Genomic DNA, 13,956 nt, shown 5'->3' on the forward strand with positions numbered 1-13,956 from the left:
AAGTGTTGAACAAATCAAAATATATTTAGATTCTTCAAAGTAGCCACGCTTTGCCTTGATGACAGCTTTGCACACTCTTGGCATTCTCTCAACCAGCTTCATGAGGTAGTCACCTGGAATGCATTTCAATTAACAGGTGTGCCTTGTTAAATGTTTATTTGTGGAATTTCTTTCCTTCTTAATGCGTTTGAGCCAATCAGTTGTGTTGTGACAAGGTAGGGGGTGGTATACAGAAGATATCACTATTTGGTGAAAGACCAAGTCCATATTATGGCAAGAACAGCTCAAATAAGCAAAGACAAACGACAGTCCATCAATACTTTAAGACATGAAGGTCAGTCAATGCAGAACATTTCAAGAACTTTGAAAGCTTCTTCAAGTGCATTCGCAAAAAATATCAAGAGCTATGATGAAACTGGCTCTCATAAGGACCACCATAGGAAAGGAAGATCCAGTTACCTCTGCTGCAGAGAATACGTTCATTAGAGTTACCAGCCTCAGAAATTGCAGCCCAAATAAATGCTTCAGAGTTCAGGTAACAGGCATATCTCAACTGTTCAGAGGAAACTGCGTGAATCAGGCCTTCATGGCCAAATTGCTGCAAAGAAACCACTACTATGTGGGAACTCCTTCAAGACTGCTGGAAAAACATTCCAGGTGAAGCTGGTTGAGAGAATGCCAAGAGTGTGCAAAGCTGTCATCAAGGTAAAGGGTGGCTACTTTAAATCTCAAATATATTTAGATTTGTTTAACTTTCTGTTTGGTTACTACATGATTCCATATGTGTTATTTCATAGTTTTGATGTCTTCACTATTATTTTACAATGTAGAAAATAGTAAAAATAAAGAAAAACCTTTGAATGAGTAGGTGTGTCCAAACTTTGACTGGTACTGTATATGTTGTATATGCTTGTTAATACAGAGGCCAATGGTGACCAGTGACCTCTACGATTATGTTACATTTAGTTTGTTTACTCTTTTCTATACTTGTTTCTTTATTCCACTTATAAATCAAAATGCATTTCTTGCAGTCAAAGGTTTGTGTGTGCGTGTTGTTTGTGTGTCAGACCAAAACTAATGCTGTTTTGAGTCAAACATGGATAGGGGTATGATGTGTGTTACAGACAATTGTGTTGAGTAATATAATTTTTTGTAGACAGCAAGTGTTGCTTCATGATGTTTATTACACACACACTTTTCACTGATATCGGCTACTCATTGGCGGATGGACTAGGGGTGGAGTGCACAGTTGAGGCCTCAATCAATGTGATACTTTCCTAGCACTGCTAAAGCCATCTGGGGGACGTCACCAGCACAATACAGACCTCTTTTTGACACTTTCATTCTTCTGGGATTTACGGCTCACGTGGATAATACACATTCTTACTGGAGGAAATAAGTGTTTTCCCGTGTCGGCAAGTTAAGACTATCACCTTTTGATGGGGCACTGAGGTTTCTCACTAACTGCCAAACTTCCCCTACAGTGAGTGTAAAGCCTTTGACACACTAAAATGTTCGATACTGGTCTCAAAAAAATCCAAGATGGCTATGAGAGATGACAGCAGATTTCCCATGTGGCGGATCGCTCACCTTTTGATGGGGCGCTGAGGTTTCTCACTAACTGCCAAACTTCCCCTACAGTGAGTGTAAAGCCTTTGACACACTAAAATGTTCGATACTGGTCTCAAAAAAATCCAAGATGGCTATGAGAGATGACAGCAGATTTCCCATGTGGCGGATCGCTCAGACGCAGCGGTGTTACGTCTGGACTGGCGCGTGGGATAAAGAGGACAAATTAAAGACCCCTGCTCCTTGAGGCAACTTAATCCTCTCTCGTCCCAGGCCCGATGAAACCTAAACTTGTACCTGGAATCTTTCCGGAAGTGTCCTCTACTTCCAGGTTTGAGGGGGCGACAGACGAGGAGGCATGAAGTGAGTCTTGTTCCTCCATGTGCATACCAAGGAGCCGCTGGCCTCCATAAAGAATGTCATGGATAAGAGCACTCTGTCCAAACACAGCTGTTTCAAGCAGGATAACTCACACACACACTGTCCTAAACTTTACATATACCTGTACAGTACACACGCACGCACACATGTCAGGGTCAGGCTCTGTTAGCTCGGTATTTGTTCCATCTCCCTGTGTGTGCATCCACATTGGCTGCCTGTTCTTTCTGTGTCCCTGAGGGGCCTGGGGGGCTGAAAGGCCAGAAAGGCTGAGAACTAAGCCTTGTTAATAAAGCCCCAGCGTCTCGCCTCCCTCTTTCCTTCTCTCCTCCAGAGAGCAAACATCTCTCAGCAACACACATTATTTCCCAAAATCCCCTTTCCATCATTAAAGACGGAAACACAGTCTGCATTCCTTTTCCCCCTACATCCGACTGTTTGTCCGATATCCCCTAACCCCATCTACCAAAGAGGTCTAACTCAAAGCTGGCCCCATAACCATGACGATGGACAGACAAAGACGGACGACAGAGTTGTTGGGTTCAAAAGAGGAAATCTTTGCTCATTAAATGATTTAACATGGGGACAAAAACATGGAGGAAATGGTTGAGAGGCACAGAAGTCAAAAATGTTTCAGGCATTGAAATGCCTTGCTGCCCCCTGCACCGACCCTCAATTCATGCAAACCTGAGGAGAGGCCAACTCTCATAGAACCAATTGGATTGCAAAGGAAACTTCTCCTGTTTAGCATTTGAAAATGGTCTTGCTAGTTTGAGAGGGCTCTTCACCCAAAAGACTAAAGACTTGAACAGTGTCTAGACTCTTGGTGGGCCTTGGTTCCTCTGGTTTAAAATATTGTGGGGGAGCGTGTTGACTGATCGGAGTGTTTCTATCTGTATCCTTTTCCAATAGTCTGGCCAGCGACTAAAGGAGAGGGGACACATGTAGACTGTTTCACAGGAGCCAACTTGGACAAGAACTTGGCCTGAAATCAATCTTATCGGCAGACTCAACAGCCTTGGTTTCTCAAATGACTGCCTCACCTGGTTCACCAACTACTTCTCAGACAGAGTTCAGTGTGTCAAATCTGAGGGACTGTTGTCTGGACCTCTGGCAGTCTATGGGGGCGTCACAGGGTTCAATTCTCGGGCTGACTCTTTTCTCTGTATACATCAGTGATGTCGCTCTTGCTGCTGGTGATTCTCTGATCCACCTCTACGCAGATGAAACCATTCTGTATACTTATGGCCCTTCCTTGGACACTGTGTTAACTAACCTCCAGACGAGCTTCAATGCCTCTCTCCTTCCGTGGCCTCCAACTGCTCTTAAATGCAAGTAAAACTAAATGCATGCTCTTCAACCGATCACTGCCCTCACCTGCCCGCCTGTCCAGCATCACTACTCTGGACGGTTTTGACTTAGAATATGTGGACAATTACAAATAACTACGTGTCTGGTTAGACTGTAAACTCTCCTTCCAGACTCACATTAAACATCTCCAATCCAAAATGAAACCTAGAAATCGCAACAAAGCATCCTTCACTCATGCTGCCAAACATAGCCTCGTAAAACTGACCATCCTACCGATCTTCGACTTCGGCAATGTCATTTACAAAATAGCCTCCAACACTCTACTCAGCAAATTGGATGCAGTCTATCACAGTGCCATCTGTTTTGTCATCAAAGCCCCATATACTATCCGCCACTGCGACCTGTATGCTCTCGTTGGCTGGCCCTCGCTTTATATTCGTCGCCAAACCCACTGGCTCCAGGTCATCTATAAGTCTCTGCTATGTAAAGCCCCGCATTATCTCAGCTCACTGGTCACCATAGCAGCACCCACCCATAGCACACGCTCCAGCAGGTATATTTCACTGGTCACCCCCAAAGCCTATTCCTCCTTTGGCCGCCTCTCCTTCCAGTTCTCTGCTGCCAATGACTGGAACAAATTGCAAAAATCACTGAAGCTGGAGACTCATATCTAACTCACTAACTTTAAACATCAGCTGTCTGAGCAGCTCCCAGATCATTGCACCTGTATATAGCCCATTTGTAAATAGCCCATCCAACTACCTCAATATGATATATTTTTTTGCTCCTTTGCACCCTAGTATCTCACTCACTTCTGCATATCTATCACTCCAGTGTAACCTCTTACAGCCCTTTAGGGATAGGGGGCAGTACTGACAATTTCAGAAAAAAATATGTGCCCATATTAAACTGCCTCCTACTCAAACTCAGAAGCTAGGATATGCATATTATTAGTAGATTTGGATAGAAAACACTCTGAAGTTTCTAAAACTGTTTGAATGATGTCTGTGAGTATAACAGAACTCATATAGCAAGCAAAAACCTGAGAGAAATCCTACCAGGAAGTGGAAATCTGGATGCATGGGCTCTCTTCAAGTCATTTCCTATTGAACACACAGTGACGTAGTAATAATTGTGCACTTCTTAAGGCTTCCACTAGATGTCAACAGTCTTTAGAAAGTTGTTTGAGGCGTCTACGATGAACAGAGACCGAATGAGAAGGCTGGGAAGTTGGTCACCCAGGGAAGGACATCACTTCATTGGCGCGCATTCACGAGAGAGGTAGCTCTGTTCCAAATCGTTTTCAAGACACAGGAACCGTCCTGTTGAAATATTACTGAATCTTCACGTCCTAAAGGCCCTAAAGATTGATGTTTTACAACGTTTGACATGTTTGAACGAACGTAAATACAACTTTTTTTTAACTTTTCGTCGTGACATTGTCCGCGCGCTTCCTACATTTGGAGTAGCTGAACTGAACGCGCGAACAACAAGGAGTTATTTGGACATAAATTATGGAGTTTATCGAACAAAACAACATTTATTGTGGACCTGGGATTCCTGGAAGTGCCTTCTGATGAAGATCAAATGGTAAGGGAACATTTCTAATGCAATTTATGATTTTAGATGACTCCAAAATGGCAGCTATCTGAATTGCCTAGTGTATTTTTCTGAGCTCAGTACTCAGATTATTGCAAAGAGTGCTTTCCTCGTGAAGCTTTTTTGAAATCTTTCGAAATCAGCGTTAGCATAAAGGAGCTGTTCATCTATAATTCTTTGAATGACAGTTTAATATTTTATCAACGTTTATGACAAGTATTTTTGTAAATTGTGGCGCTGATTCACAGGCAGTATTTGAGGGAAAATATTTTCTGAATGTCACGCGCCAATGTAAAATGCTGTTTTTATATATAAATATGAACTTTATCGAACAAAAAAATGCATGTATTGTGTAACATGATGTCCTAGGAGTGTCATCTGATGAAGATCAGATCGTCAAAGGTTAGTGCTGCATTTAGCTGTGTTTTAGGTATTTCTGATGCATGTAGTTGCTTTGAAAATGGCTGTGTGGTTATTTGTATCGATCTACTCTCCCAACAATCTAATGTTTTGCTTTCGCTATAAAGCCTTTTTGAAATCGGACAACGTGGTTCGATTCAGGAGAAGTGTATCTATAAAATGGTGTAAAATAGTCCTATGTTTGAGAAATAGAAATGATTAGATTTGTGGTTTTGAATATGGCGCTCTGATTTTTCACTAAACTCGGTCCCGGTTACGGGATTGTTGTCGCAAGAGGTTTTAATTGCTAAATTGTAAATATTTTGCCACTACGGCCTATTTATTGCCCTACCTCCCTAACCTTACCTTATTTGCACACACTGTATATAGATTTTTTCTATTATGTTATTGACTGTACATTTGTTTATTCCATGTGTAACTCTGTGTTGTTGTTTGTGTCGCACTGCTTTCCTTTATCTTGGCCAGGTTGCAGTTGTAAATGAGAACTTGTTCTCAACTGGCCTACCTGGTTAACCAAAGGTGAAATAAATAAAAAATAAAAAGAATGACAAATGCTTGCATGGCCTTTGATGAGCAAAGATATCAAATTACATGAGGCAGTGTGAGTATAAAAAGCAGCTTCAGAATATAAAGGTGGCACCAAATGAGTGCCCGGCCCGCCTAAGAGGTCTCTCTGTTTCTCTCCCAGACTATAATCATTCATTCAGTCACTCAATCTCCAACCCAATAATCATTTGTTTTCTGCCAATCTTTCGGGGGAAAAGCTCTGCCATTCCCTGGAATTGTTAAGCCACCCGGTTATTAAGGAGTCATGGCTTTCCCCTGCCAGTTGGAGGGGCCCCAGACCCTGGTCTCTGCTCTCCTCTTGTCTATGTGGAGCTGAACTGGTCTGACATTAAGCAAGGCCACATGTGACTAGGGGTGGTCAGGGACAGCTCTGTGTCACCGAAGCCAAAACATCAGCCACTATAGAGACAGGACTGGACTGGACACACTCCAAGCCCTAGGGGAAAGTATAGGCCTCTCCATATTCATCCCCTTATTTATACAGTCATTGATCCATCCTCACAAAGTGACAAAATAGCCAATATGACTGTACAAACCTAATGTAGAAAAATATGAAATACCGAACAGCCCTATATCGAGTTACGCATCTAAGTCTGCTACAAGACCATGGTGCTTGCCTACGGAGCTGTGAGGGGAACGGCACCTCCGTACCTTCAGGCTCTGATCAGTCCCTACACCCAAAGAAGGGCACTGCGTTCATCCACCTCTGGCCTGCTGGCCCCCCTACCTCTGTGGAAGCACAGTTCCCGCTCAGCCCAGTCAAAACTGTTCGCTGCTCTGGCACCCCAATGGTGGAACAAGCTCCCTCACGATGCCAGCTCCCTCACGATGCCAGGACAGCGGAGTCAATCACCACCTTCCGGAGACACCTGAAACCCCACCTCTTTAACCTGTTGGGGCTAGGGGGCAGTATTTGCACGGCCGGATAAAAAATGTACCCGATTTAATCTGGTTACTACTCCTGCCCAGTAACTAGAATATGCATATAATTATTGGCTTTGGATAGAAAACACCCTAAAGTTTCTAAAACTGTTTGAATGGTGTCTGTGAGTATAACAGAACTCATTTGGCAGGCCAAAACCTGAGAAGATTCCTTACAGGAAGTGGCCTGTCTGACCATTTCTTGCCCTCCTTGATCATCTCTAACAAATACAGGGGATCTCTGGCATGACGTGACACTTCCTACGGCTCCCATGGGCTCTCAGAAGGTGGGAAAAATCTGAACGATGTAATTCCATCCCCAGGCTGAAACACATTAGCGCGTTTGGCAAGTGCTCTATCAGAGGGCCATTAGACTGAGGCTCGTGCATGAGGGGATAGCATGCTTTTACTTTCACTCTCTTTGTAATAAAAAACGATTTCCCGGTCGGAATATTATCGCTTTTTTACGAGAAAAATGGCATAAAATTGATTTTAAACAGCGGTTGACATGCTTCGAAGTACGGTAATGGAATATTTAGACATTTTTTGTCACGAAATGCGCCATGCTCGTCACCCTTATTTACCCTTTCGGATAGTGTCTTGAACGCACGAACAAAACGCCGCTATTTGGATATAACAATGGATTATTTGGGACCAAACGAACATTTGTTATTGAAGTAGAAGTCCTGGGAGTGCATTCTGACGAAGAACAGCAAAGGTAATAACATTTTTCTTAAGGTAAATCTGACTTTAGGGAGTGCTAATCTTGCTGGGTGTCTAAATAGCTAGCCCTGTGATGCCGGGCTATCTACTTAGAATATTGCAAAATGTGCTTTCACCAAAAAGCTATTTTAAAATTGGACATATCGAGTGCATAGAGGAGTTCTGTATCTATAATTCTTAAAATAATTGTTACGTTTTTTGTGAACGTTTATCGTGAGTAATTTAGTAAATTCACCGGCAGTGTTCGGTCGGAATGCTAGTCACATGCTAGTCACATGTTAATGTAAAAAGCTGGTTTTTGATATAAATATGAACTTGATTGAACAAAACATAATGTCCTAGGGTTGTCATCTGATGAAGATCATCAAAGGTTAGTGCTGCATTTAGCTGTGGTTTGGGTTTATGTGACATTATATGCTAGCTTGAAAAATGGGTGTCTGATTATTTCTGGCTGGGTACTCTGCTGACATAATCTAATGTTTTGCTTTCGTTGTAAAGCCTTTTTGAAATCGGACAGTGTGGTTAGATTAACGAGAGTCTCGTCTTTAACCTCTCTAGGGTAGGTGGCACCAAATCGTCAGTCTAATCCCGTGGCGCGATATTCAAATACCTTAAAAATGCTATTACTTCAATTTCTCAAACATATAACTATTTTACACCATTTTAAAGACAAGACTCTCCTTTATCTAACCACACTGTCCGATTTCAAAAAGGCTTTACAACGAAAGCAAAACATTAGATTATGTCAGCAGAGTACCCAGCCAGAAATAATCAGACACCCATTTTTCAAGCTAGCATATAATGAATATCGCGCCACGGGATTACACTGGCTGTTGAGTAGGTGGGACGCAAGCGTCCCACCTAGCCCATAGAGGTTAAGGAATACCTGGGATAGGATTAAGTAATCCTTCTAACCCCCCCCCAAAAAAAAAATATATAGGTGTACCATTGTAAAGTGGTTGTTCCGCTGGATATCATAGGTGAATGCACCAATTTGTAAGTCGCTCTGGATAAGAGCGTCTGCTAAATGACGTAAATGTAAAGTCCAGCGAGTCCATCTATAACCAATCCTTTCCTGCCATGTCAAGCACAGTACTGAAAGCACTGGGGACTGGGGCTTGAAAGGGCTAGATTGGTTACATCACTAGGCTGCAGGATATGATGGGTCTGTGTGTGTGCAAGAAAGAGAGAAAAAGAGAAAGAGAGAGTGTTTAGAAATTTAGTGAAGGGGGTATAGTGTGGTCGGATATCTGACCACTTTAGTCAGCACTCAGAAACGGCCTCTACCCACAAACCAGAGGCACATACACCCTCACATTCCAACCAGTGTAAACTGAAGGCTCAGATATTATGTATAAGCTCAGTAGACCCACACCACCATGTAACAGCATCAGCATGAGGTCAGCTTGAGAATGAGTCTGTGCTCTTTCGTCTGATGTGTAATATACACTACAGTATGACAACATATCGACACATAGGCTTAGAACAGTATGTTGACTAAAGCTGGGCGGTATGGACAAATATCCATATCGCGATAAATTGCCTGAATTGATGCGATAAAGATGAATAGAAAGATGCGTTTCTAACATTAATGTGCACCATTTTTATTATCCTACTAGTTTGATGGTTGAACCATCAACTGTCCCAATAACAAAATCACCCATATTAGCAAACTTATTTCATTTCAAACTTTACATTTTTCTATTACAGGCTACTTATCGTAAACAATATCAGCAAAGTGCCTTCAATAAGTGCCCAATAGACATCAATGGTAAATAATGTATTGTGTAATTTTGGAATAACTTTTATAGGAAATAAGAATATAATATGTTTCTAAACACTCTACATTAATGTGGATGTTACCATGATTACGGATAATCATGAATGAATTGTGAATAATTATGAGAGAGAAAGTTGGAGGCATATATATCATACCTCCCAAAAATGCTAACGGTGAGAGGTCAGCATGTCTTGGGGGTATGATATTTATGACTCCAACTTTCTCACTCATCATTATTCACAATTCATTCATGACTATCCGTATCATATACAGTTGAAGTCTGAAGTTTACATACACTTAGGTTGGAGTCATTAAAACTCATTTTTCAACCACTCCACAAGGTTAGGACTACTTTGTGCATGAAACAAGTAATTGTTCCAATAATTGTTTATAGACAGATTATTTCACCACAATTCCAGTGGGTCAGAAGTTTACATACAGTTGACTGTGCCTTTAAACAGCTTGGAAAATTCCAGAAAAGTATGTCATGGCTTTAGAAGCTTCTGATAGGCTAATTGACATCATTTGAGTCAATTGGAGGTGTACCTGTGGATGTATTTCAAGGCCTACCTTCAAACTCAGTGCCTCTTTGCTTGACATCATGGAAAAATCAAAAGAAATCAGCCAAGACCTCAGAAAAAAATTGTAGACGTCCACAAGTCTGGTTCATCCTTGGGAGCAATTTCCAAACTCCTAAAGGTACCACATTCATCTGTACAAACAATAGTACGCAAGTATAAACATCATGGGACCACGCAGCTGTCATACCGCTCAGGAAGGAGACACGTTCTGTCTCCTAGAGATTAACGTATTTTAGTGCGAAAAGTGCAAATCAATCCCAGAACAACAGCAAAGGACCTTGTGAAGATGCTGGAGGAAACAGGAACAAAAGTATCTATATCCACAGTAAAACAAGTTATATATCAACATAACCTGAAAGGCCGCTCAGCAAAGAAGAAGCCACTGCTCCAAAACCGCCATAAAAAAGCCAGACTACGGTTTGCAACTTGTACATGGGGACAAAGATCGTACTTTTTGGAGAAATGTCCTCTGGTCTGATGAAACAAAAATATAACTGTTTGGCCATAATGACCATCGTTATGTTTGGAGGAAAAAGGGGGATGCTTGCAAGCCAAAGAACACCATCCCAACCGTGAAGCACGGGGGTGGCAACATCATGTTGTGGGGGTGCTTTGCTGCAGGAGGGACTGGTGCACTTCACAAAATATATGACATCATGAGGAAGGAAAATTATGTGGATATATTGAAGCAACATCTCAAGACATCAGTCAGGAAGTTAAAGCTTGGTCACAAATGGGCCATACAAATGGACAATGACCCCAAGCATACTTCCAAATTTGTGGCAAAATGGCTTAAGGACAAATAAGTCAAGGTATTGGAGTGGCCATCACAAAGCACTGACCTCAATCCTATAGAAAATTTGTGGGCAGAACTGAAAAAGCATGTGCGAGCAAGGAGGCCTACAAACCGTTTCACCAGCTCCATTACACCAGCTCTGTCAAGAGGAATGGGCCAAAATTCACCCAATTTATTGTGGGAAGCTTGTGGAAGGCTACCTGAAACGTTTGACCCAAGTTAAACAATTTAAAGGCAATGCTACCAAATACTAATTGAGTGTAGGTAAACTTCTGACCCACTGGGAATGTGATGAAAGAAATAAAAGCTGAAATAAATCATTCTCTACTATTATTCTGACATTTCACTTTCTTCAAATAAATCTTAACTGACCTAAAACAGGGAATCTTTACTAGGATTAAATGTCAGGAATTGTGAAAAACTGAGTTTAAAAATATTTGGCTAAGGTGTATGTAAACCTCCGACTTCAACTGGACATGTGACATCAATATTTAAACATTTTTATAAAAAATTATTAAAAACAGTAATAGGAGATATGTATGCAGAACATGTGCATTTGACATTTTAGTCATTTAGCAGATGCTCTTATCCAGAGTGATTCACAGTAAGTACACTTATCTTAAGATAGCTAGCGTAGACAACCACATATCACAGTCAAATATACAGGATACAAACGTTCCATTCCAGCTAAATAATGGATATATGTCAAAAAAATGTTTAATGAAAAAACACAAATATGAAAAATTGGTGGATAAAGCATTTTGGAAAAAAAACTCTTCATATGCAGTTCCTAGGTTGATAAGGGCATTAGTGCATATACTCTTTCAGAGTCACTGTCCTGAACCTTAGAAAAAACATAGTACAAGGCAGAAGTGTTGATGTGTGATTCTTGGGCAGTAGTCATATACCTAATTTTCACCATAGTCTGAACCTGAACCATACTCTGCTGGCTCAGATATAATGTTTTGCACGCGGTCCTTTCCAGCTTGGTTCCAGTGCCTACGGTGGATGTGTAACCAGACTAGCCCAGTACATCTCGGGCTTAGCTCGGCTAAGTAGTGTGAAAATAGTTCTACTGTACCTGTCCGACACTGCCTTCATAAACTCCTCCAGCAGGTCATCATAGGCCTGGCCTCGAATCCTCTTGTGTCTCAGCCCAATGTACAGAGGGTCCTTCAGCAGCTCCTAGAAAAGAGGGGGGGAGAGGGAGGGAAGGTTAGAATCAGTTCATACAGTATATAGTGGTAAAGATTTCACACAGACCCAGGGGTGGAGAATAACTGCTTTTTCCATCTGCGGCAGCTGGGTATGTCACACATACTGTAGGAGCAGACATCATACTGTGAGGCACGCTATGCAGAGACAGAGAGAAACAGAGACAGAGAGAGAGTGTTTGGACTGGTTGAATTCCATTTACTCCTGCATTTTAGACCACTACTTATCCAAAAAAGACTGGGTTACAGTTCACAAGGCCACTATCCCTCAGATTCAGCAAAGCCCATTCCCCCACAACCACACTGCAAATCCATACCACACTGCAAATCCATCACACACTGACTGTTCTAGCCACTGGATGATATTGGATAGAACTGTGTGACATAAGTAAGATTTACAACTATGATTATGATCTCTTTGGTGTGGGACTAAAAAAAATAACATGGGGGAGAAAGTGAGACATGATTTGGTGTTTGGATTCACATTCAAACGAATTGGGATAGAGGAAAAGGGAAGTATTTGTGTTAACTGTACATTGTGTGTGTGTGTGTGTGTGTGTATGAGAGAGTGTGTTTGTGTGCGTGTGAGAGAGAGAAAGATTGTGTGTGTGTGTGTGTGTGTGTGTGTGTGTGTGTGTGTGTGTGTGTGTGTGTGTGTGTGTGTGTGTGTATGCACATGTGTGTTTGACAAATAGTGCGAAAGACAGGAAGATAGATGTGTGTGTGTGTGTGTGTGTGGTCTAAATGTGGGAGACTCCTGCTCCTATGAGGCCTTTCCTTTGTGCCCTTAAGCAGTCAACAACCCCTACAGTACTGGTTCCACCTTAAGCAATTTATGGTTTTTAATAGGCACTCTCAAATGCAATTTCTGGGCAACGTTGTCCCCTTAAAAGTCAAATCCACAGTAAAATGGACAGACAGCACACACACACACATTCTCACACAGGAGGCAGCTTGTGTACTCCTGTGTGAGAAACAGTGGAAAAACTAAAGTAGTAAGGAAGAATGAAGTGATATTGGCATACACACACACGCTTATCACTGTAAGCCTCAGCCCCCTATAATGTGAACCATGTGTCGTTGATTCCAAAAGAGCAATGAGGAGTGCAGCCTCTGTCAGTTCAGATAGCATCAGCAAATATACACTGAATGTACATAACATTAAGAACTGCTCTTTCCAAGGCATAGACTGACCAGGTGAAAGCTATGATCCCTTATTGATGTCACTTGTTAAATCCACTTAAAATCAGTGTAGATGAAGTGGAGGAGACAGGTTAAAGAAGGATTTTTAAACCTTGAGACAATTGAGATACGGATTGTGTACGTGTGCCATTCAGAGGGTGAATAAGCAAGGCATAAGATGTAAGTGCCTTCAAACGGAGTATGGTAGTAGGTGCCAGGTGCACCGGTTTGTGTCAAGAACTACAACGCTGCTGGGTTTTACAAGCTCAAAAATGTCCTGTGTATATCAAGAACGGTCCACCACCCAAAGGACATCCAGCCAACTTGACAACTGTGTGACGCATTGGAGTCAACATCAGCCAGCATACCAGTGGAACGCTTTCGACAATTGTATAGTCCATGCTCTAACGAATTGAAGCTGTTCTGAGGGCAAAACGCGGGGGGGAGATACCACTGACCCTCACCAAATCAAAAGTGTTGGCCTTATCACCCTTGATGGTTTGAATTACATTTCTGTTGGCACTTTTCACAAGGGCTATTATGGGAGAAACAAAGTCAGACTAGCTGGTAATACTTAAATCCCTAAAATACCTCAGTGCTGTAGGTAAAAGCTCAAATTAAACTTCTGGACAAAAATATGTGGAAGTAGTTTGCTGAAAGTTATTGGTAGAAGCAGGGGCGGAAATCCCGGGGGGGATGGGGGGGACACGGCCCCCCCATCCTGGGAAAAATATGATTTGTCCCCCCCAATATATCACTGAAACATAACTATGTAATTTAAATAATATGCAATGAAAGGAATTGTGCCGATTATAGACACTTAATAGCGCGTTTAAGTTTCAAAAGATTGCAACCCCCCCACCCTTTGCCTCACAATGTTTGATCCACTGCCAGTTCCTTAGTTGGCAAGGTAAC

General features: G+C 41.9%; 1 protein-coding gene across 1 annotated transcript in view; it reads right to left on the reverse strand.

Moving 5' to 3' along the window:
• LOC106605032 (NADP-dependent malic enzyme) overlaps positions 1-13,956 on the reverse strand; it is a 169,036-nt gene that overhangs the window by 24,780 nt on the left and 130,300 nt on the right. The window contains exon 6 of the mRNA XM_082975261.1: positions 11,727-11,830. Coding sequence (XP_082831387.1) covers positions 11,727-11,830 — 104 coding nt within the window. The remainder of the gene's footprint in view (positions 1-11,726; positions 11,831-13,956) is intronic.

Source organism: Salmo salar, chromosome 05 (genome assembly GCF_965601325.2).
Source record: "Salmo salar chromosome 05, fSalSal1, whole genome shotgun sequence".
Taxonomy (NCBI): Eukaryota; Metazoa; Chordata; class Actinopteri; order Salmoniformes; family Salmonidae; genus Salmo; species Salmo salar.